The 22,626-nt window shown below is 45.3% G+C and overlaps 1 protein-coding gene across 1 annotated transcript in view; it reads right to left on the bottom strand.

The window, feature by feature from the left end:
• Nucleotides 1-1,184: 1,184 nt before the first annotated feature.
• The window catches only part of LOC135553872 (ras-related protein Rab-26-like), a 98,320-nt gene continuing 76,878 nt past the window's right edge, over nt 1,185-22,626 (bottom strand). Inside the window, exons 6-10 of the mRNA XM_064985799.1 lie at nt 9,775-9,840; nt 8,691-8,747; nt 4,311-4,503; nt 3,497-3,577; nt 1,185-1,441 (exon numbers count right to left, since the gene is read on the bottom strand). Coding sequence (XP_064841871.1) covers nt 1,185-1,441; nt 3,497-3,577; nt 4,311-4,503; nt 8,691-8,747; nt 9,775-9,840 — 654 coding nt within the window. The remainder of the gene's footprint in view (nt 1,442-3,496; nt 3,578-4,310; nt 4,504-8,690; nt 8,748-9,774; nt 9,841-22,626) is intronic.

The raw sequence follows: 22,626 nt of genomic DNA, 5'->3' as shown, positions 1-22,626 counted from the left end.
ACCATACTCATCTTTCCATCTACCACATGATACAAATCACCACAAAAACACACAAAACCCTCTCCTACAACCGTATATCCAAATCATCTTCCCCAGCAATACAGACAGCCCCCCCCCAACACACCATATCTCCTCAAACATCTCCACACATTTGATCATTTTATAGAACTCAAACTCAACCCTAAGGCGCAGAGACCATCCCATTAAACAGTAGTAAAGGGTCTGTTATCCCCCCCACCTTTGACCCTGTTCCTCCTTGTTAGCCAAATAGCTAACTTTGCCTGAGCAAACAAAAAATTCAACAAAACACATTTTTCTTTCTCCTTACTCGAATACCTGTATCCCATTATAAACATCCCAACAGCAAAACCACCCCCAACCTGTCACACAGACATTCCAACAGAGACATTAATGGCATTAACCTGGTGCACACAGAAAACACATGAATTACAGTTTCTATCATTTGACAGAAAGGACACCCTGCCCAATTCCCGGATCAACCCGTGCCAACCAGCTGTTAGTGGCCAGGGCTCCATGAAGAACCCTCCACTGGAGGTCCCCTGACCTCTTTGGTACTGGGGGTTTGTAGAGCGCCCTCCATCTAAAACCCACCATACTCTCCGCCCCACATTCCCCCTGCCACTGATGTGCCTTCACTCCTGTTAGGCTTCTAATGTTCCTTACCTTAACGCAGAGGTTGTAGAGGGCTTTACCTCCCACATCCTCAAACTCCCCAGGCTCGGAGTGTTAAAATCTAACAAGTCCTCCAGACCCCCTTGCCAGTCCCCAGTCTCTGCCGTCACCTGCAGTGGCGGGAACATTGGTGGCCCTCTCCCTTTGGCCTCTCAAACACCCCCTTACCGGCTCAGACAGTGCCTCCTGGACCTCCTCCAGGAATCTCTCCAGCAGCCTAAGAGACGTTATTCCTGTTTGTTGCGCCAAGATCTCCGGGTTTTCCACCCCTCCTCTCCCAGCAGTCTCAGGTCACCCAGCCTTTGTAAACCCCTGCCATCAGTTGCCTCTGCAGGGTGGCCGACTGAACCGATCTCAAAGGGATGGCTGGGTTGTGGAAGATAGGCTCCTCCCACACCCACTGCCCAGGCTCCACTCCCCTTCTCGTGTGGGCCTTAGCAGCTGCCAGGCCCTCAGCACCGCAGAGTAAAACTCTGAGAGACCTGCTGTACTCAGCCTCCAGCTTCATGAGGAACAGCTGCCGGTCCAACCCTAATCCGCCAGCTCTCCTCAGCAGCGCATGCTGGTTCCCTCCAGCCAACATCAGTGTGGTACAGCAGTCTCTGCACCGCCTTTAGTCGGAAAGCAGCCATCCTGCTCTCCAGTTCCACCAGGCCCTGTCCTCCTTCGTGGACGGTCATGTACAAAACTGCTGCCTTCAGCCAGTGATGTCCCGACCAAAAGAAGTCCACCAGCTTGCGTTGCAGGTCTGCAAGCAGACCGGCGGGGGTTGAGGACAGCCAGTTTATGCCATAAGGAAGATGCCACCAGGTTGTTGATTATCAGCACCCTCCTCTATATGACACTTGGGACAGGAGCCACCTCCACCTGGCCAGTCTTGACACCACTGCCTGTGACAGCCCCTCCCAATTCTTGCTGACCCACCTCTCCGAGCCCAGGTACACCCCCAACACTTTAAGCCCTTCACAACCCCACTGCAAACCCCCTGGAAGCAGAGGAGGAGCCCTATCCCCCCATAACAGAGCTTTGCTCTTTCCCCAGTTTACCTTAGCTGATGAAGCTCCCTCGTACACCTTCAGACTGGTCTCTAGTTCCTGCATATCTTGCCCATCCCTGACCATCACAGAAACATCATCTGCATATGCTGAGACTGCTATTCCTGTCACCACATCCATGCCTGTCCAGCACACTCCCTGCAGTCTCCTGCGTAGCAGTCCTAAAAAAGGCTCAATGGCTAGTGTGTACAGCTGCCCAGATAGAGGGCATCCTTGTCTAATGCCCCGTCTCACCCAGACTGGCCTACTGAGCCCCCCTCCCACCTTAACCATACATGACGCCCCAGCATACAACAGCTTCACACAGGTCACAAAACTCTTCCCAAACCCAAACACAGACATCACATTAAACAGATACTCATGATCCACTCTATCAAAAGCCTTCTCTTGATCTAAAGAGACCAGTCCAAAGTTCACATTAGAACTCTCGACAAGTCCAACATGTCCCTAATCAAGAACAAGTTGTCCGTGATTGAGCGTCCCGGTACACAATATGTCTGGTCCTTGTGTATTATAGAGTCCAGATGGGACTTCAGTCTGTTAGAGAGGACCTTGGCAAAAATCTTGTAGTCCGCACAGAGTAATGCCACAGGCCTCCAGTTCTTAAGTTCACACAAGTCCCCTTTTTTTTTGGGCAGGAGAGTCAGAGCGCCCGACGGCAGCTCATCGGCAACTCTCCTACCCCGACGCATTCTCGCAACACGCAAAAGAAATCCTGTCCAATTGTTCCCAGAATTTTTGTAAAATTCCACTGGAAGTCCATCGACCCCGGGTGCACGACCGGGGACATCTGGCTTACTGCCTCTGCCAGTTCATGTGACAACAGAGGAATGTCCATTTCATCCCTCTGTGCCCGAGAGAGCTTAGGGAGTCCTGCGAACAAGACCTGAGCACACATAGGATCACACATTTCTGCCCTATACAATTCAGTATAAAACTCCACAGTCCGCTCCCGCATCTCCCCCACCACAGAGGTCACCCGCCCATCAGACAGCCGTAGACAATGCATACCCTTGGCTTCACTGCTCTGTCTTTCCAAACCAAAGAAGAAGGAGCTGGGAGCATCCATCTCCTTGAGCATGGAGAACCTAGCTCTTACAAGTGCTCCCTTTGCTTTAACCTGGAAAAAACTGCCCAGGTCCCTACGTAATTCGGCTAAGTTAGCCTGGAGGCCTACATTGCCTTGCCCCACCATCTCTACCTCCATCTCACTAATACACCGCTCTAGTTCCCCCAATACTCTCCTAGCCTCTGAGGATGAGAGAGCTGTGTACTGTTGACAGAAAAGCCGAATTTGCACTTTCCCCACATCCCACCATTGACTCAGAGACTCATACTCCTCTCTTCGCTGCCCCCATCTTTCCCAAAAAGTCTGGAAACCTGAGCAAAAAGTGGCATCTTGTAAGAGCTTTACATTGAACTTCCAATAAGATGCCTGCCGGGGCCCTGGTGAAATAGACAGCCGAGCCATGGTTATGTGGTGATCCGAAAACCCTACTGGGAGAATGGTAGCACCCAGCAGCCTATTGCTCTGATTCCTGGACATGTAAAAACGATCAAGTCGAGCTGCACTCACCCTAGCCCCAAAAACCTTCACCCACGTATACTGTCTTGTGTTTGGATGTTTAGTTCTCCAAACATCCACTAGGTCAAACTGATTAAAAATGTCCCTTAACACTCCCACTGACACTGAATGAGGCTCTTCCCCATTTCTGTCTTTGTAAAATCCATTGTACAGTTCCAGTCACCTCCGATCACCAGCGTCTCCTCAGGCGCTACTTGTGAGAGTTCCTGTCTAAGACTCCCAAATAGAACCCCTCTTTCTCTCCCTGTGTTAGGCGCATACACATTTATAAAGACAAAACACATGTTGTTAATTTCTGCTTTAACAACAAGCAACCTACCCTACACACCTCCTTTGAGGATCAAATTTTTACAGCCAGACCCGGTGCAAAAAGGACTGCCACACCTGCACTAAGATTTGTCCCATGGCTCAACACACTTGCCCCTTTCCACCAGAGCCCCCAATCAACTTCATTCACTACATCACTATGCGTCTCCTGCAGAAACAACACCTGTACTTTTTTTTTTGTTTTACATATTCACCCAACACACTCCTCTTTCCCGCATCTCTGGCGCCATTTATATTGAGCGAGCCTACCCGAAGAGTCTCCATAAGAATTGGGAGAAAAGCAAGCAGAGAAATAGACCAATAGCAAAGCTCAAAAAGCCCCAGTGTCAGTAAGAAATTAAACATTTAAACAGTGTCTGAAGGTAAACCTTTACGCACTGTTGTGACCCACTTCCTCAACCTAAACCGTTTCCTGGGTGAGAGGACACCATGCCCCTCATTTCTCATAGCATGTTGTACTGATCTTACAAACTTTCTAGGATCAGGAAAAAAAAGCCTCAAGATTAACTTTTTCCCCTTAGTCTCATTCAGGAACCTTGTCAGTTCTCTCAACGTGTACTTAGACCCCTCTGGTTGACTAGCTGTCAGCTCCGGGCCAATTGAAGAGGAGTCTGAAAAAAATAACTCCTCATCCTCTTCCTCAGACTCACTTTCCTCCTCTTCTCTATCTCCCACCCTGACCACCTGCTCTTTCTCTCTGGTTAGGGCCTCACCCACAGCAACAGGCAACATTTCCATGGTGCCTTTGTTCACACCCTTTTTCCTTTTCCTCTTGACACCCTCCTCCTCCCCCCCTAATCTCTTACACTTCCCCACTATACTCTCCTCATCCACTAGAATAACCTGACTAGACGCAATATCATCTGCACCACCCTCCATAGCATGACTAGGGCCAGCCTCAGCTACACCACCCTCCATAGCATGACTAGGCCCAGATTAGGGCCAGCCTCAGCTACACCACCCTCCATAGCATGTCTAGGCCCAGCCTCTGCTTCTCCACCATCTCTAGCCTGACTAGGGCCAGCCTCTGCTTCTCCACCATCTCTAGCCTGACTAGACCCAGCCTCTGCTTCTCCACCATCTCTAGCCTGACTAGGGCCAGCCTCTGCTTCTCCACCACCTAGCCTGACTAGGGCCAGCCTCTACACCACCATCTCTAGACTGACTAGGCCCAGCCTCTGCTGTCTGCATCTCCTTACCCCCTGCATTTTGACCTCGATTTCCCCACTTGCGTTTGTACCCTCACCTTTTCTATGGCCTTTATGTGGGCACGCAAAGCTCTTGTGCCCCAAATCCCCACATTCAAAACACCGTAGACTATCTGTGCTGGCAAAACCTGCATAGAGCCCCTCCCCATGCCTCACTTTAAAATGCACATTTAGCTGTTGCTCATTATTGTTCAGAAACATAAACACTTGCCTCCTGAATGAAACAACGTGCTTAACGGCATCTGCATGAAAACCTGCTGACAGTACACGGAAACCGCTAGCAAACTTACCAAAACGACTCAACTCTTTCCTAATTTGATCATCAGTAATAAACGGAGGCAAATTTGCCACTACAACTCTTGTTGAAGGGGTAGAGAGAGGTGAAATTGACACCAACACATCCCTTACAAATATTCCGCTAGCAATTAGCCTACCGACCAAATTAGCCCTTTTCATGAACACAACCACAGCTTTGTTCATTCTAGAAGCAGAATGTATAAACTCAGCTCCTACCTGTTCACCGACCGCGAGCAGAACCTCCTCCACCTTAACTCCGTTCTCAGGAACACACCTGAATCCATGCTGTATCGACAGCGTCTCCTCCGCGCTAGGCTGAGAAGCCATTGCGCACACTACACCTTCCAACCCCCAGGAAAGTTACTCTGTCCTCTTCCACCCTAACTTTGAAAAGAAAAACTTTGGATACCGCTAAAAACAAATATTGCATTAACCCTCCACCATAGAAAATAACATGTAAAGAAAAGAATCAAGAAAGTTAGTTAGGATAGAGCTTCCCACACCAAACACTCAAACTCCAAAAACACCCAGCATGCACCGAGAGAGAGAGAGAGCGAGAGCGAGAGAGTGAGCGAGAGAGTGAGAGCGAGACAGACAGAGTGCGAGCGAGAAAGAGAGAAACAGAGATATATATATATACATACAGAGAGAGAGAGCGAGAGCGAGAGATACCGAGAGAGAGAAAAAGAGAGAGAAAGAAAAAGAGAGGAGAGATACAGAGAAAGGGAGATACAGAGAGAGTTAGAGAGAGAAAAATACACACAGACAAAGAGAGATGCAGATATATATATATATATATATATATATAAAGAGACAGATACAGTTGAAGTCGAAAGTTTACATACACTTAGGTTGGCGTCATTAAAACTCGTTTTTCAACTACTACACAAATTTCTTGTTAACAAACTATAGTTTGGACATGACACAAGTAATCTTTCCAACAATTGTTTACAGACATATTATTTCACTTATATTTCACTGTATCACAATTCCAGTGGGTCAGAAGTTTACATACACTAAGTTGACTGTGCCTTTAAACAGCTTGGAAAATTCCAGAAAATGATGTCATGGCTTTAGAAGCTTCTGTCAGGCTAATTCTCATCATTTGAGTCAATTGGAGGTGTACTTGTGGATGTATTTCAAGGCCTACCTTCGAACTCAGTGCCTCTTTGCTTGACATCATGGGAAAATCAAAATAAATCAGCCAAGATCTCGGAAAAGAAGTGTAGACCTCCACAAGTCTGGTTCAAACGCCTGAAGGAACCACGTTCATCTGTACAAACAATAGTACGCAAGTATAAACACCATGGGACCACGCAGCCGTCATACCGCTCAGGAAGGAGACGTGTTCTGTCTCCTAGAGATTAACATACTTTGGTGCGAAAAGTGCAAATCAATCCCAAAACAACAGCAAAGGACCTTGTGAAGATGCTGGAGGAAACAGGTACAAAAGTATCTATATCCACAGTTAACGTCTTGGGACAGGGGGCAGTATTTTCACGTCGAAATGAAAAGCATGTCCAAAGTAAACGGCCTGCTACTCAGACCCAGAAACTAAGATATGCATACTATTAGTAGATTTGGATAGAAAACACTCTGAAGTTTCTAAAACTGTTTGAATCATGTCTGTGAGTATAACAGAACTTACTTGGCAGGCGAAACCCCGAGGACAAACGTTCAGATTTTTATTTTTTGAGGTCACTCTCTTTTCAATGAGTTTTCATTGGGAATCCAGATTTCTAATCGACTTCCCTGCAGTTCCTATCGCTTCCACTGGATATCAACAGTCTTTAGAAATTGGTTGAGGTTTTTCCTTTGAGAAATGAAGAAGTAACACTGTTCAGAATGAAGGTAGAGAGATGTGTACTATTTGATAGAGGCGCGTGACCTGAAAAGCTCGCTCCACTTTGTTTTCCTCCGGTATTGACACAGATCATCCAGTCTTCAATTTTATTGATTATTTACATTAACAAACACCTAAAGTTGTATTAAGAAAGTAGTTTGACATGTTTGGACAAAGCTTACAGGTAACTTATGAGACATTCTGTAGTCAGGTTGCGACTTGGAACCAGTGTTTCTCTGGATCAAATGCGCCAAATAAATGGACATTTTGGATATATATCGACGGAATTAATCGAACAGAAGGACCATTTGTGATGTGTATCGGACATATTGGAGTGCCAACAGAAGACGCTCGTCATAAGTAAGGCATGAATTCTATCTTTATTTCTGCGTTTCGTGTCGCGCCTGCAGGGTTGAAATATGCTTTTCTGTCTTTGTTTACTGCCATCCTCAGATAACAGCATCGCTCGCCGAAAAGCTTTTTGGAAATCTGACACGTTGGCTGGATTCACTACAAGTGTCGCTTTCATTTGGTATCTTGAATGTGTGATTTCATGAAAGTTAAAATGTTAGTCATTTATTTGAATTTGGTGCTCTGCATTTTCACTGGATGTTGGCCAGTTGGGACGCTACTGTCCCGCATATCCGAGAGAGGTTAAACGAGGAAGAGGCTACTGCTCCAAAACCACCATAAAAAAAGTCAAACTACGGTTTGCAACTGCACACGGAGACAAAGGTCGTATTTTTTGGAGAAATGTCCTCTGGTCTGATGAAACAAAAATAGAACTCTTTGCCCATAATGGCCATCGGAAAAAGGGGGAGGTTTGTTAAGCCGAAGAACACCATCCCAACCGTGAAGCACGGGGTGCAAATCAATCCCATCATGTTGTGGGGGTGCTGTGCTGCAGGAGGGACTGGTGCACTTCACAAAATAGATGGCATCACGACAAAAGAAAATTATGTGGATATATTGAAGCAACATCTCAAGACATCAGTCAGGAAGTTAAAGCTCAGTTGCAAATGGGTCTTCCAAATGGACAATGACCCCAAGCATACTTCCAAAGTTGTGGCAAAATGGCCTAAGGACAACAAAGTCAAGGTATTGGAGTGGCCGTCATAAAGCCCTGACCTCAATCCTATAGAAAACGTGTGGGCAGAACTGAAAAAGTGTGTGCGAGCAAGGAGGCCTACAAACCTGACTCATTTACACCAGATCTGTCAGGAGGAATGAGCCAAAAATGACCCAACTTATTGTGTAAAGCTTGTGGAAGGCTACCCGAAACATTTGACCCAAGTTAAACATGTACGTATGTACACTTCTGACCCACTGGGAATGTGATGAAAGAAATAAAAGCTGAAATAAATCACTCTCTCTACTATTATTCTGACATTTCACATTCTTAAAATAAAGTGGTGATCCGAACTGACCTAAGACAGGAAATTTTCACTAGGATTAAATGTCAGGAACTGTGAAAAACTGAGTTTAAATGTATTTGGCTAAGGTGTGTGTAAACTTCCGACTTCAACTGTAGATACACAGAGGGAGAGATACACACAGAGAGAGAGAGAGAGAGAGAGAGAGAGAGAGAGAGAGAGACAGTTAATTGACCGTGGTGTCGTTCACTGTTCGAGTCAATCTGCATCTTCCTCAGTATTAACTAATTTCTTTAAAGTGACACTCACCTTGGCCAGCCTCTCTCCATCCTCTCTCTTCACCACCCTCTGCTGTGTGGCATCAGCCTGGGAAGAGATCAGAAAAAGAAAAGCAAGAGAGAGAGAGATGAGAAAGGTAGAGATTCTCTGATACCACCATACCACCACCATGCATGACCAGCCTCAGTCTCACTATCATCAATGCAGGGGCTTGTCTTAAAAATCACCTTGTTCCAGAAGGGTTACGTAATGGAAAACAACATATTCCGTACAGAATATGGGATCAGACCTACAATTCTTAATGAGTCTAGATTATGTGTGAGCTTTCTAATGAGCGGATGATTCCCGGTGTGTGGGGACTGTTTAGATTAGACTAAACTTCTGGACCAAGCATCTGTTCCTTGTTCTAGCAGTATGTGGATGGGACTTATTTATAGTAGCAGTGATTTGTTACATCCCTCCTTCATATGTGCTGATCTGGTGTTGTGTCTGTGTTGTTATCTGGCAGCAGATGTGTCAGGGTTAGAAGCAATTCCAGTAGACTAGAGATAACTTTATTGTTCCAATGGACATTTGAATCAGGAAGTAGACACTGAAGTACTCATAGAACATATATAAGTGAATCCGGTTACTAAGTAGGCTCAGATTGATGCTCAATGTTAAAACCAGAATGATTGCAACCTGCCTACATGTTGTTTTAAAGTACAATAGACCAACACAGCTACTGTATTAGGTCAAAGCTGTGTGTTGGAAAACCTTGGTAGAGCATGGGTGGAGTGGGCATTGTGGTGCTCATTTGAATTTCCTTTCTTGTTGAGCTTCAGAAAAATGCGTATTCTCATTTAAAAGGTAGATTTAGTGTTTAGTGTTACACTATGAGGATATACTGTGAATAGATCCTCCAAGTCCTGGGCTACGTTTATACTGTACAGTTGTTTTAGTTTCTCTGTTTATGGCTGTTGTGTCTGTCTGTCTGTCTGTCTGTCTGTCTGTCTGTCTGTCTGTCTGTCTGTCTGTCTGTCTGTCTGTCTTTCTGTCTGTTGTGTCTGGGCTGCCGTCTGATGTGGCTGCAGGTGTGTCTGTCTGGGTTCAGGCCTAACCCAGGAAACCTCACCTTGTTTCCCAGCAGCATCAGGACCACATCCTGCTGGGCGTAATCATGGATCTCAGTCAGCCAGGCCTGGGGTGGAGATGACAACAAGAGGAGAGACATGATAAGGAAACACTCAGGATTCAGAGTGGAGAGTCACTCAGGATACAGAGAGGAGTGTCACTCAGGATACAGAGACAGAGAGGAGAGATACTCAGGATACAGAGAAAGAGAGGAGAGACACCCAGGATACAGAGAGAGAGAGAGAGGAGAGACACTCAGGATACAGAGTGGAGAGTCACTCAGGATAGAGAGAGGATAATCACTCAGGATACAGAGAGGAGAGACACTCAGGATACAGAGAAAGAGAGGAGAGACACTCAGGATACAGAGAGAGAGAGAGGAGAGACATGATAAGGAAACACTCAGGATTCAGAGTGGAGAGTCACTCAGGATACAGAGAGGAGAGTCACTCAGGATACAGAGACAGAGAGGAGAGATACTCAGGATACAGAGAAAGAGAGGAGAGACACCCAGGATACAGAGAGAGAGAGAGGAGAGACACTCAGGATACAGAGTGGAGAGTCACTCAGGATAGAGAGAGGATAATCACTCAGGATACAGAGAGGAGAGACACTCAGGATACAGAGAAAGAGAGGAGAGACACTCAGGATACAGAGAAAGAGAGGAGAGACACTCAGGATACAGAGAAAGAGAGGAGAGACACTCAGGATACAGAGAAATAGAGGAGAGACACTCAGGATACAGAGAAATAGAGGAGAGACACTCAGGATACAGAGAAATAGAGGAGAGACACTCAGGATACAGAGAAAGTGAGGAGAGACGCTCGGGATACAGAGAAAGAGAGGAGAGACACTCAGGATACAGAAAAATAGAGGAGAGACACTCAGGATACAGAGAGAGAGAGGAGAGACACTCAGGATACAGAGAAAGAGAGAGGAGAGACACTCAGGATACAGAGAGAGAGGAGAGACACTCGGGATACAGAGAGGGAGAGGAGAGACACTCAGGATACAGAGAAATAGAGGAGAAACGCTCAGGATACAGAGAGAGAGAGAGGAGAGACACTCAGGATACAGAGAGAGAGAGAGAGGAGAGACACTCGGGATACAGAGAGGGAGAGGAGAGACACTCAGGATACAGAGAGAGAGGGGAGAGACACTCAGGATACAGAGAGAGAGAAAGAGGAGAGACACTCAGGATACAGAGAGAGAGAGGAGAGACACTCAGGATACAGAGAGAGAGAGAGGAGAGACACTCAGGATACAGAGATGGAGGGAGAGGAGATACACTCAGGATACAGAGAGAGAGAGGAGAGACACTCAGGATACAGAGAGAGAGAGAGAGGAGAGACACTCAGGATACAGAGAGAGAGAGAGGAGAGACACTCAGGATACAGAGTGGAGAGTCACTCAGGATACACACAGAGAGAGAGAGGAGAGACACTCAGGATACAGAGAGGATAATCACTCAGGATACAGAGAGGATAATCACTCAGGATACAGAGAGGAGAGTCACTCAGGATACAGAGAGGATAATCACTCAGGATACAGAGAGGATAATCACTCAGGATACAGAGAGGAGAGTCACTCAGGATACAGAGAAAGAGAGGAGAGACACTCAGGATACAGAGAAAGAGAGGAGAGACACTCAGGATACAGAGAAAGAGAGGAGAGATGCTCGGGATACAGAGAGAAGAGAAAGAGAGGAGCTCGGGATACAATGCTCGGGATACAGAGAGAGAGGAGAGACGCTCGGGATACAGAGAGAGAGAGGAGAGACACTCAGGATACAGAGAGAGAGAGGAGAGACACTCAGGATACAGAGGGAGAGAGGAGAGACACTCAGGATACAGAGAAAGAGAGGAGAGACACTCAGGATACAGAGAAATAGAGGAGAGACGCTCAGGATACAGAGAAAGAGAGGAGAGACGCTCGGGATACAGAGAGAGAGGAGAGACACTCGGGATACAGAGAGAGAGAGGAGAGACACTCAGGATACAGAGAGAGAGAGAGGAGAGACACTCATGATACAGAGAGAGAGAGAGAGAGAGAGGAGACACTCATGATACAGAGAGAGAGAGAGGAGAGACACTCAGGATACAGAGAGAGAGAGGGGAGAGACACTCAGGATACAGAGAGAGAGGAGAGACACTCAGGATACAGAGAGAGAGAGGAGAGATGGAGGGAGAGAGAGACAGAGGGAGAGTATTGGGCAGAAGAAGTACAGTCCAAACAGCATCAGCAGTAATAAACCCCTGTAGAGACAAGGCCTGGACAAGGCATAAGGGAAATAATAAAAAGCTTTATTACACACCAGCCCATATAATCACCGTCACCTGGCAACCCAATGCCTCATCATCACAACAACAACAACAGTAACCCTTCTGACCACTGAGCAGCAAGAAGGCCAGGCCATATATCCATGCCATCGTTAATAGGTTTTTAAATCGACTGGGGCATAGATCCACCCCTCGCCAACATAATATCCCTCATCTCAGCTGTATTCTGTGCAGAGCACCACTATAATGATGCTTAATTGCTCCATCCCAGTGAAAAAGTCCACATTGGCTTTCTGACTGCACCGCAATCAATCCTCCTTTCTGTTAGAACATGGAGACAAGAGTCTGGTTCTCCAAGTTGAGACTCTTCTAATTACATCTGGAGATGACCTGGTGGGTGTATGACCTTTAACCCCTCGGTCACATGGAGATGACCTGGTGGGTGTAACGATTTATCCGTGTACCCCTCGGTCACATGGAGATGACCTGGTGGGTGTAACGATTTAACCCCTCGGTCACATGGAGATGACCTGGTCACATGGAGATGTTGGGTGTGATTTAACCCCTCGGTCATGGAGACATATCAACCTGGTCACATGGAGATGACCTGGTGGTGTAACGATTCAACCCCATGGAGATCGGTCACATGGAGATGACCTGGTGGGTGTAAGAGATTCAACCCATTAGAGACCTTGGAAATGGGTGATGACCTGGTGTTGGCACATATTAAGGAGATTCAAGTGACCTATCCTCGGTCACATGGATGATGACCTGGTGGGTGTAACGATTCAACCCCTCGGTCACATGGAGATGATGACTTTAACCCCTGCGGTCACATGGAGATGTGGTCATGTTGGGTGTAACGACTGTTCAAACCCCTCGGTCACATGGAGATGAGTCTGGTGGGTGTAAGAGATTCAATCCCCTCGGTCACATGGAGATGACCTGGTGGGTGTAACGATTCAATCCCCTCGGTCACATGGAGATGACCTGGTGGGTGTAAGAGATTCAACCCCTGCCCTCGGTCAGGTGAAGTCATCATGGAGATGACCTCTGAGAGAATAGTGATGAAGGTGAAGTCAGTGGTCATGTTGGGGTAAGTGTTCAATCCATCCATGCCCTCTGGCAGAATAGTGATGAAGAATAGTGATGGTGTGGTGTAAGAGACTGTTCAATCCCCTCAGAATGTGAGATGAACAGTGGTCTGTCAATCCATCCATGTGCAGAATAGTAGGTGAAGTCAGTGGTCATGTTGGGGGGAAAGAGACTGTTCAATCCATCCATGCACTCTCACATGGAGATGACCTGTGGGAGAATAGTGATGAAGGTGAAGTCAGTGGTCATGTTGGGGTTCAATCCATCCATGCCCTCTGGCAGAATGTGAAGTCAGTGGTCATGTTGGGGTGTTTAATCCATGCCCTCTGGCAGTAGTGATGAAGGTGTGTGTGTCATGTTGGGATAAGAGACTGTTCAATCCAGGAATAGTGAGGAGAAAGAGACTGTTCAATCCATCCATGCCCTCCCAGTGGTCATATTGGGGGAAAGAGACTGTTCAATCCATCCATGCCCTCTGGGAGAATAGTGATGAAGGTGAAGTCAGTGGTCATGTTGGGGGAAGAGACTGATCCATCCATGCCCTCTGACAGAATAGGTGAACCCATTAGAGACCTTACAGGGAAATGGGTGATGACATCAGGTTAACCATGGTCCATGTTGAGCACATATTAGTAGGTCAGACTGTTAAATAGTGACCTATCTGATAACATCTGTGTCACATACTGATGACCTGTTAGTTAGGTACCAATAAAGTGGTCATGGGGGATGTCCATCCATGCCCCTAATGAACAGATCTAGGATCAGCTTCCTGCATATCCTAACCTGGGGGGAACCATTAGTGGGGGAAAAGATCAGTGGTCATGTTGGGGAAACATGTTCAATCCATCCTTCTACCAGATAAAGTCCTCTGACGTCAGTGGTCATGTTGGGGGAAAGAGACTGTTCAATCCATCCATGCCTCTGGCAGAATAGTGATGAAGGTGAAGTCAGTGGTCAGTGATGTTCCAATCCATCCATGCCCTCTGGCAGAATAGTGATGAAGGTGAAGTCAGTGGTCATGTTGGGGGTAAGAGACTGTTCAATCCATCCATGCCCTCTGGCAGAATAGTGATGAAGGTGAAGTCAGTGGTCATGTTGAAAGGGGGTCCATCCAGAGACTGTTCAATCCATCCATGCCCTCTGGCAGAATAGTGATGAAGGTGAAGTCAGTGGTCATGTTGGGGGAAAGAGACTGTTCAATCCATCCATGCCCTCTGGCAGAATAGTGATGAAGGTGAAGTCAGTGGTCATGTTGGGGGAAAGAGACTGTTCAATCCATCCATGCCCTCTGGAATAGTGTTGAGAATAGTGATGAAGGTGAAGTCAGTGGTCATGTTGGGGGAAAGAGACTGTTCAATCCATCCATGCCCTCTGGCAGAATAGTGATGAAGGTGAAGTCAGTGGTCATGTTGGGGGGAAAGAGACTGTTCAATCCATCCATGCCCTCTGGGAGACTGGTGTTCCAGGCAATGCTGACACTTATCCCATCCTTTACAAAACATCATGAATGTGCAACTAGCGTACTGTTTGGGAGAAGAGTGGAGAATCAGGACGTATCCTTTGCCTTAATCTGATGACACACTAGTGTGGAGTTGTCTGGACAACTTTTGTCCAACTGGGGGTGGAGTTTCCATCTTCAAAGCCTCTCATTCCCATTCAACCCCATCATCACCTCTGTAAGGCAATGCCCACATCTGATAGAATAAGGGATGAGGACGCTCTGCAGCCAAATGACCCCCCACCCATCTGCAGCATGTATACACCAGCCCATTGCCACGGCACCCCATCCCCTCACCTGGATCAGCAGCAGAACTGGGTTCAAAATGTTTCAAATACTTAAGATCGATTGAGCTTGCCTTGACACAATTTAACCAATGGAGTAGTCCCAAAACTCCACCCACTCCAGGTAGGCTAACGCTAACTCAGAGTGTTCTAATACTACAGCATTTGAAGCCAGGTCTCAGATCAGCTCCACCTCCAAACAAAGGAAGAAAGCCTGGCTCCCAGCTCTGCCCATCCAGCCACATCTAACACAATGATATCTGAGCCACAATAAAGCAAATTTGCATTGGATGGCCAAACTCAAAGCAGATGCCACAGCACAACAACACTCTATGCTGTGCTGCTCTTTTTCAAATGTTGAAGGCCTATGTCTGGACTTGGTAAGCTTGCTTTGACGTTTAATGTTGTACTGTGCCTTTAAACTGTGAAGCTAAAGGATAAAAGATACTTGATTTGATATCTAATCAAACTTCAATGGATAGTTCAACCAAATGACATATTGGTTTCCTTACTCTGAATCCTGTTTTCTTTGTAATGGGTTCACTATTCCTTTAACTATCCGATAAACCTCTGAAACACATCCCACTGGGCAAAAAACGTATTGAATCAATGTTGTTTCCACATCATTTCAACCCACAAATTCAATGTGATGATGTTCAATGAAAGTGGAAAACTGATTTAATCTATGTAAGATAATTTTGTATTTTTGTCACCTAACTTTGAACCGAAATACAATGACATGGTGATCATTTGGGGGGGATTTCAGGTTGAATTCACGTCATTTGACAACTCAACCTAATGTACGTCAAAACTAGACGTTGAACTGACATCTGCGCCCAGTGGGATGCCATTAGTCAGTCACTCATACAGAATAATAGTGATAAAGGTGAAGTCATTCACTCATTAGAGCACATTGGATACCATGTCAACACTTGAATGAACCTAATGTGAGTCTGTGCGTCTTTAATAGACAACGGGTCTCTCATAGACTCCAGTGGAGTTACTGACAAAACATCTCCATGACTGTACACAGGGTGGGATCAGCTGATCCAAGATCTGTTTGTGTCTTGCCAACTCCTAAGGTCATTGTCATGTTTGGACACAAACAGATCCTGGACCAGGCTAACTCCTCAGCCCAACTGTAAGCGCTGCGTTGTCATCAGCGTTGTGTCAGTGCGACGTTCTAGCTGCTACACAGAGCGTGTTGTTTTGAGGAATGGAAGAGTACCTTTATGTTCCCTACTGTACTGCATCATACTCAGCTAAACCGCGCTAGTCAATGTAGCTAGCTAGCTTGAGTTTCTGCTAGCTGGAAGCTTCTTGACGTCACAAATCTTAGTAAAATAGCCAGTGGTGTCTAGTGGAGGCCATATGCAACCAAAATCAACTTTATTTCTCATTATTTCAATATATCCAATAGAATGAACCTGCATCAGCCTTACATTTTTATTTGAACCTCCGCCATTCTTGAGCTTGGATGCTGCCGTTGGACGTGACGCAACATGGGCAGTATAGCGGCTTTCATTGATTTCAAAGAAAGCCTTCCCCTCAATGGTTTGATGGCTGTAGTGTAGCAGCGTAGCATAGCCACAATGCCCAGTTTGAACATAAAGGGAGGTGGAAACAAGGTGTTCAATTAACGTCTGAGCAAAAAACCTTCTGTGGTGTTGTGAATTTCCACTTCAGCTGTAACCAGAATTAGCATGCACTTTGAAAATCCACTTTGCAAACTCCATAGCACGTCCCTGTGCGATGGTTGAATGTTCATTTTTACATAAAAGGGCATTACTCAGTGCAGCATTACTCAGTGCAGCATTGTGTGAGGACATCCAGGAGAATAGGGTTTCGATGGACTGCTATTTTACATACAGAGTTGAATTCTCCCTTCTCTCCCTCACCCTCTCTCTATCCCCCTCTCTTCCTCCCCATTTCTCTCCCCCTCTCACATCTTGTATTGTGTGGTTGATGGCTATTGTAAAAGGCTTTACGTTAGGCCCAACCAGGAGCGCTAGCCATATTCCCATCAGTATGTCTATCAATGTGTTGTTAAGCCCAGACAGTTATTACTAACTAAATCCAGATGGTTGAGTCTTCGTACACTACAGCCAGGTGTTTTCCATTACCAACCACCAAGGGAAGGCTGCTCTGTTCATGTTGTAATTTGTCTGTGTTTTATTTGTATAGTAATTGAGTGAGTTTGGGTCCCTCTGGTGTGTCTGTAGAGTGTAGAGGTGTAAAGTAATTAGTAACACAGGGTTGAATTGGTGAACGACAGACATTATATGGAGTCTGAAGTATATTGAAGTCTGGCAACTTTATGGTTTAATGCACTTTATTTTGTATTGCTTTTTTATCTTTTCACTTTAATTGCTTTGAATGTTTAATTTAATTTCAAATGTTAATATTATATTTATTTTTTTTACAAATACTTACATTTAAAAATTTTTTTACAGATGTGCCTTCTTGTCTTAGTTCCTACTGTACATTCATTTCCTCACTTTCTATAATGCATGGAAAATATCACGTGTAAACAACGTTCAGGTAACCTTACTGAAATTAGCTAATTGTCAGGGTCAATGTTTTTATTTAACTCAATTACTTTTACTCTACGCACTTTTTATATGAGTCATTCCAGTAATTTTCCATCTACTTCAGTAGGGTATTTCGGTACTTTTTCCAACCCTGGTAGTGTGTAGTGTGCATGGCCATGCATGTTTTTTATTTTTTATTTATTTATTTCACCTTTATTTAACCAGGTAGGCAAGTTGAGAACAAGTCAAGTTCTCATTTACAATTGCAACCTGGCCAAGATAAAGCAAAGCAGTTCGACACATACAACGACACAGAGTTACACATGGAGCAAAACAAACATACAGTCAATAATACAGTATAAACAAGTCTATATACGATGTGAGCAAATGAGGTGAGATAAGGGAGGTAAAGGCAAAAAAAGGCCATGGTGGCAAAGTAAATACAATATAGCAAGTAAAACACTGGAATGGTAGATTTGCAATGGAAGAATGTGCAAAGTAGAAATAAAAATAATGGGGTGCAAAGGAGCAAAATAAATAAATAAATTAAATACAGTTGGGAAAGAGGTAGTTGTTTGGGCTAAAATATAGGTGGGCTATGTACAGGTGCAGTATTCTGTGAGCTGCTCTGACAGTTGGTGCTTAAAGCTAGTGAGGGAGATAAGTGTTTCCAGTTTCAGTGCTTTTTGTAGTTTGTTCCAGTCATTGGCAGCAGAGAACTGGAAGGAGAGGCGGCCAAAGAAAGAATTGGTTTTGGGGGTGACTAGAGAGATATACCTGCTGGAGCGTGTGCTACAGGTGGGAGATGCTATGGTGACCAGCGAGCTGAGATAAGGGGGGACTTTACCTAGCAGGGTCTTGTAGATGACATGGAGCCAGTGGGTTTGGAGACGAGTATGAAGCGGCCATCTGTGTGTGAAAACACCTTCTAACCTCTGTAATGCCCATTAGGACAGACGATGGTCGGCTAGAAGAAGAAAACTCCATGTATTATCTGTATTCAACACTCATTCCTCCTCAGTCCGTTAGGAGAGAAGCCGTCCCTTTGTCTGAGTGGCTTTTAGCCTCCGAGTTCACTATAGGAAATCGGATTTGTGTTTTAATGTACTCAGTGCTAATGAGGTCAGGGATGTTTAGGCAGGGCTCAGTTCATTAGGCTACAAGATAGAAGAAAACAAACTTTTTGGAATACCTTGACTCGTCAATAAGAAACGCTAATTTCCGTTGTTTGGTGCAAAGCGTTTTAAAATGTTTTCCTTTGTGTGCCCTAATATACACAACCCAGGTAATAACCCAGGAGAGAGGCACCATGGGCCAAGGAAGGGAGGAGACCCTGCCCCCAGGTCACCTCTTCAGGCTAATGAATACCATCAGAGCCTGCCTGAGAGTACACAACCTTACTCACCCAGATAAACAGGGAGGCAGATGGAGACAGAGGATGTTAGAGGGGCCATTTACTTGTGTTTACAATGTAAACCAAGAAGCCATTAAAACAGTCATGTCTATGGTTGAGATCATGATTGGGGTCAATTCAATTTCAACTCAGTCAATTCAGGAAGTAAACTGAAATCTAAATGAGGAATTGACTTCCTCAATTGACATAATTGAGTTAAACTTGAGTCATCTTTTTGAATATTATAGAACAGAGTGATTGAGAAGGGTAGAGTGTGTAATACCCAATTCAGAACAGTGTACAAGGTCCCCCACAGTAAATGTGTTCCCCACTTATTTACATTTTACATGACCAACTGTCATTTACTCAATTGAGCACTTTGCTACTTATCGACTAGATGTGAGTACATGGATACAGACCTGAGTAATCGGTGATGGATCGACATATTTTGATTTGAATGTTGTACTATTGATTCATTCTTGCCACTTTATTGCTTGGAACTTGACTGGAAAAGACACAGTGTCACATTGCTCATGGTCAACACAACTCACTCCCCATCAGGGCAACAGAGTAACAAACAGAACTGAGTCGTTGGCTCTCCTTAACCTTGTCTGACTAGTAAAGCACTGCATTTCCGATTGGTGCACCACAGAACAGTACATCACTGCAGAACACCACGAGGGTCCTTATTCCTAACCAGACCAGTTGAGCCAGGGGTAAATAACTCTTATTCTTCAACCTGGCATCCCCGGACATGACCAAACTGGCAACCCTGAATATGGCAACCTTCATGTGTCATAACCTGTTATTCTCAAACAAGAAAAGTTTTAATGGAATACAACTTCTCCTTCTATTGAATAGCTGAGAATAAGGACCATGGTTAGGATATACTCCAACCTGGCAACCTCGAACACAAGGACCTTCGTATCTCAGTCTCATAACAAGAAATCCAGTTTGCCGGAATAAAACCTCTTCTTCTAGATCATGAGGATCTAGAACCGGGCAACCCTGAACACGACCAACCCTCAACACAAGTATCTTTGTGTATCATAACTTGTGTATCATAAGAAATTGTTATTTTCAAACCTGGCCTCCCTAAACATTTATATAACAAGACATTTCTCCAACATGGCAACCTTGAACACACGGCCCTTCATGTCTCATAACCATTCTCCAACAATAAATCATGTTGACTGGAACACAACCTCCCCCCTCTATTCGACAGCTTGCCTATAAATGTCCTTTGGACCCATTTTGACTTGTAATTAACCAAAACCAGTAATTAACCATTATTGAGCTGTTTACGGCTGGTTCCCCCTCGTGGGAATTTCACCACCAAAGCCACAACCATAATTCTTTCCAGGTGACATCTCGTCCCCATCTATCCCGGGGAATGGTAGAACAACAACATCCTTCAGCATGCGGGGGAGGATAAAGTCACTAGTGAAATGGAAAGATACACAGAGAGATTGGATATTAATACTGTCAGGCTGGAATTTAATTCAACAGGGCCAAAAAACTAAATATAATTGACAAATACACTATAGGAGTTGTGAAAACAGAACAAACAGATCTGGGACCAGGCTAGAGGATGACACCAGCAGAAACAGATCTGGGACCAGGTTAGAGGATGAAGACAGGACAAACAGATCTGGGACCAGGCTAGAGGATGAAGACAGGACTAACAGATCTGGGACCAGGTTAGAGGATGACACCAGCACAAACAGATCTGGGACCAGGCTAGAGGATGAAGACAGGACAAACAGATCTGGGACCAGGCTAGAGGATGAAGACAGGACAAACAGATCTGGGACCAGGTTAGAGGATGACACCAGCACAAACAGATCTGGGACCAGGCTAGAGGATGAAGACAGGACAAACAGATCTGGGACCAGGTTAGAGGATGACACCAGCACAAACAGATCTGGGACCAGGCTAGAGGATGAAGACAGGACAAACAGATCTGGGACCAGGCTAGAGGATGAAGACAGGACAAACAGATCTGGGACCAGGCTAGAGGATGAAGACAGGACAAACAGATCTGGGACCAGGCTAGAGGATGAAGACACCAGTGATACAGAGAGACACACAGTGGAGTTCTGCTCTCGGGCTGGAATGTAATTCAAAGCCCAGTATATGTATTCCAACCCCGAAGCACCAGGTATACAGGATACAGTGTAGGCAGACAGCCTGAAGGAAAACATACGAATCCTGACTTTGGAGACAGGTCTTTGATATAAGAAGTGTTTGATATAAGAAGTGACTGGTCACCTGCTAAGGCATTTAGCACACACTGACTACGACTAGCAGGACAGACAATGCTGCTATGTAGAACATCCTGTGACTCATGACAGCTCAAGACTAGAAGAATATAAAGCTTAAAGGGAGGGAGAGAGAGAGAGAGAAAGGGCAGAAAAGAGAGAATGATAAAGAGTGAGCGATTGAATGAGAAAACGAACAGACATTGTAATTAACCTCTCCTTTACCAGTGTTGGAACGTGGGTGTGATGACAGGCCCTAGACGGATAGGAGCCGCGTGATTAACAGCCTATTAGGAAAGGAGACACAGTGGCCTGGTGAATACTAAACAACCACAGGCATTTAGAGATACGGCTAGCTATGCTACAGCCACACAGGGATGATTTAGACAGCAAAGGGCTGTTCCACATTAAAAAGCACTTTAGGGCCCTAAACGAGTGAAACACAAAGAGAGACAAACCTAACCAAATCTAAAATGTTCTCTATTTCACCCTCCCTCTCCGCCTGTTTCTGTATTTATACAAACAAACTGGTATATTTGTATTGCCACTGCAACAGACATTAGCATACTGTTTGAGTAAATAAGCACCATCTCTCCAGCCTAGTGGTGGTCATGACCTGTGTTCATTAAAACAAAGTAAATACCAAACATACTTACAGTTCAGAGAACGTTTCTCTTTTCTTTTCCAGATGAACCTCAAAGGGTATTTTGTGAAGTCGGTTCTCATTCCATTCAACAATTATCCGAAGCTAAGTCAGGACATCTCCCTCCCCTCCCTCCCGCTCCCTCTCTCTCTGGCACTCACTCTTCCACAGTGTTGACACCAATCCATTTTCCACAGCAGCTTTAACATGTTACACATCCTTTATGTCCAATTACACACCTGCTTATCAACCTGTTGGAGAGAGGAGAGACTTTTTACCAGCCGTTAGGACGGTGTAAATAATTCAACGCACTGAATTGAGGTCCTGCTCTCCAATGGTTTCCATTGAACTGAATTGACAAAAGGTAACACCTTCAGCACTGGACAGAGAATACTGATTCTCTTCATGATTAAATGAAATGTCATTTTAATAAAGTGTTATATCAAGCAGAGAGACGTTGGCAGACATATTGTTGGAGGTCAGTCTTCAAAGTCTACAGCTAGTTCACTGAGGAGAAGGTTCTTGAAGAACCTTATGGCTCTTTCTCAGTGGAGAAGGTTCTTGAAGCTAACTAGTTATTCATCTTTCCTCAAGACCTCTCTCCTTGCCTCCTTCTCAAAACACATTGGAGGAGGAGATTCAAGGTCTCTTCCCTTAGGTCTTCTCATCCAATGCATTTTGAGAAGGTGGCTAGGAGAAAGGACACAAGTAACCAAGGAAAGACAAACTGAGAAAGGAGTTACTCCTCCAATAACCCACAATGCACCTGGCATGCTAATGATTCTCTCATTCCTAGGAGGAAATTACATGTTCGTATGGTGCAATCTGGCCCCACCATAAGTGGTTCACCCCGCTGGCAGGAAGTGATG

Source organism: Oncorhynchus masou, chromosome 14 (genome assembly GCF_036934945.1).
Source record: "Oncorhynchus masou masou isolate Uvic2021 chromosome 14, UVic_Omas_1.1, whole genome shotgun sequence".
Lineage (NCBI taxonomy): Eukaryota > Metazoa > Chordata > Actinopteri > Salmoniformes > Salmonidae > Oncorhynchus > Oncorhynchus masou.
The sequence above is the reverse complement of the archived record's forward strand: the minus strand, read 5'-3'. Positions and strand labels throughout refer to the sequence as shown.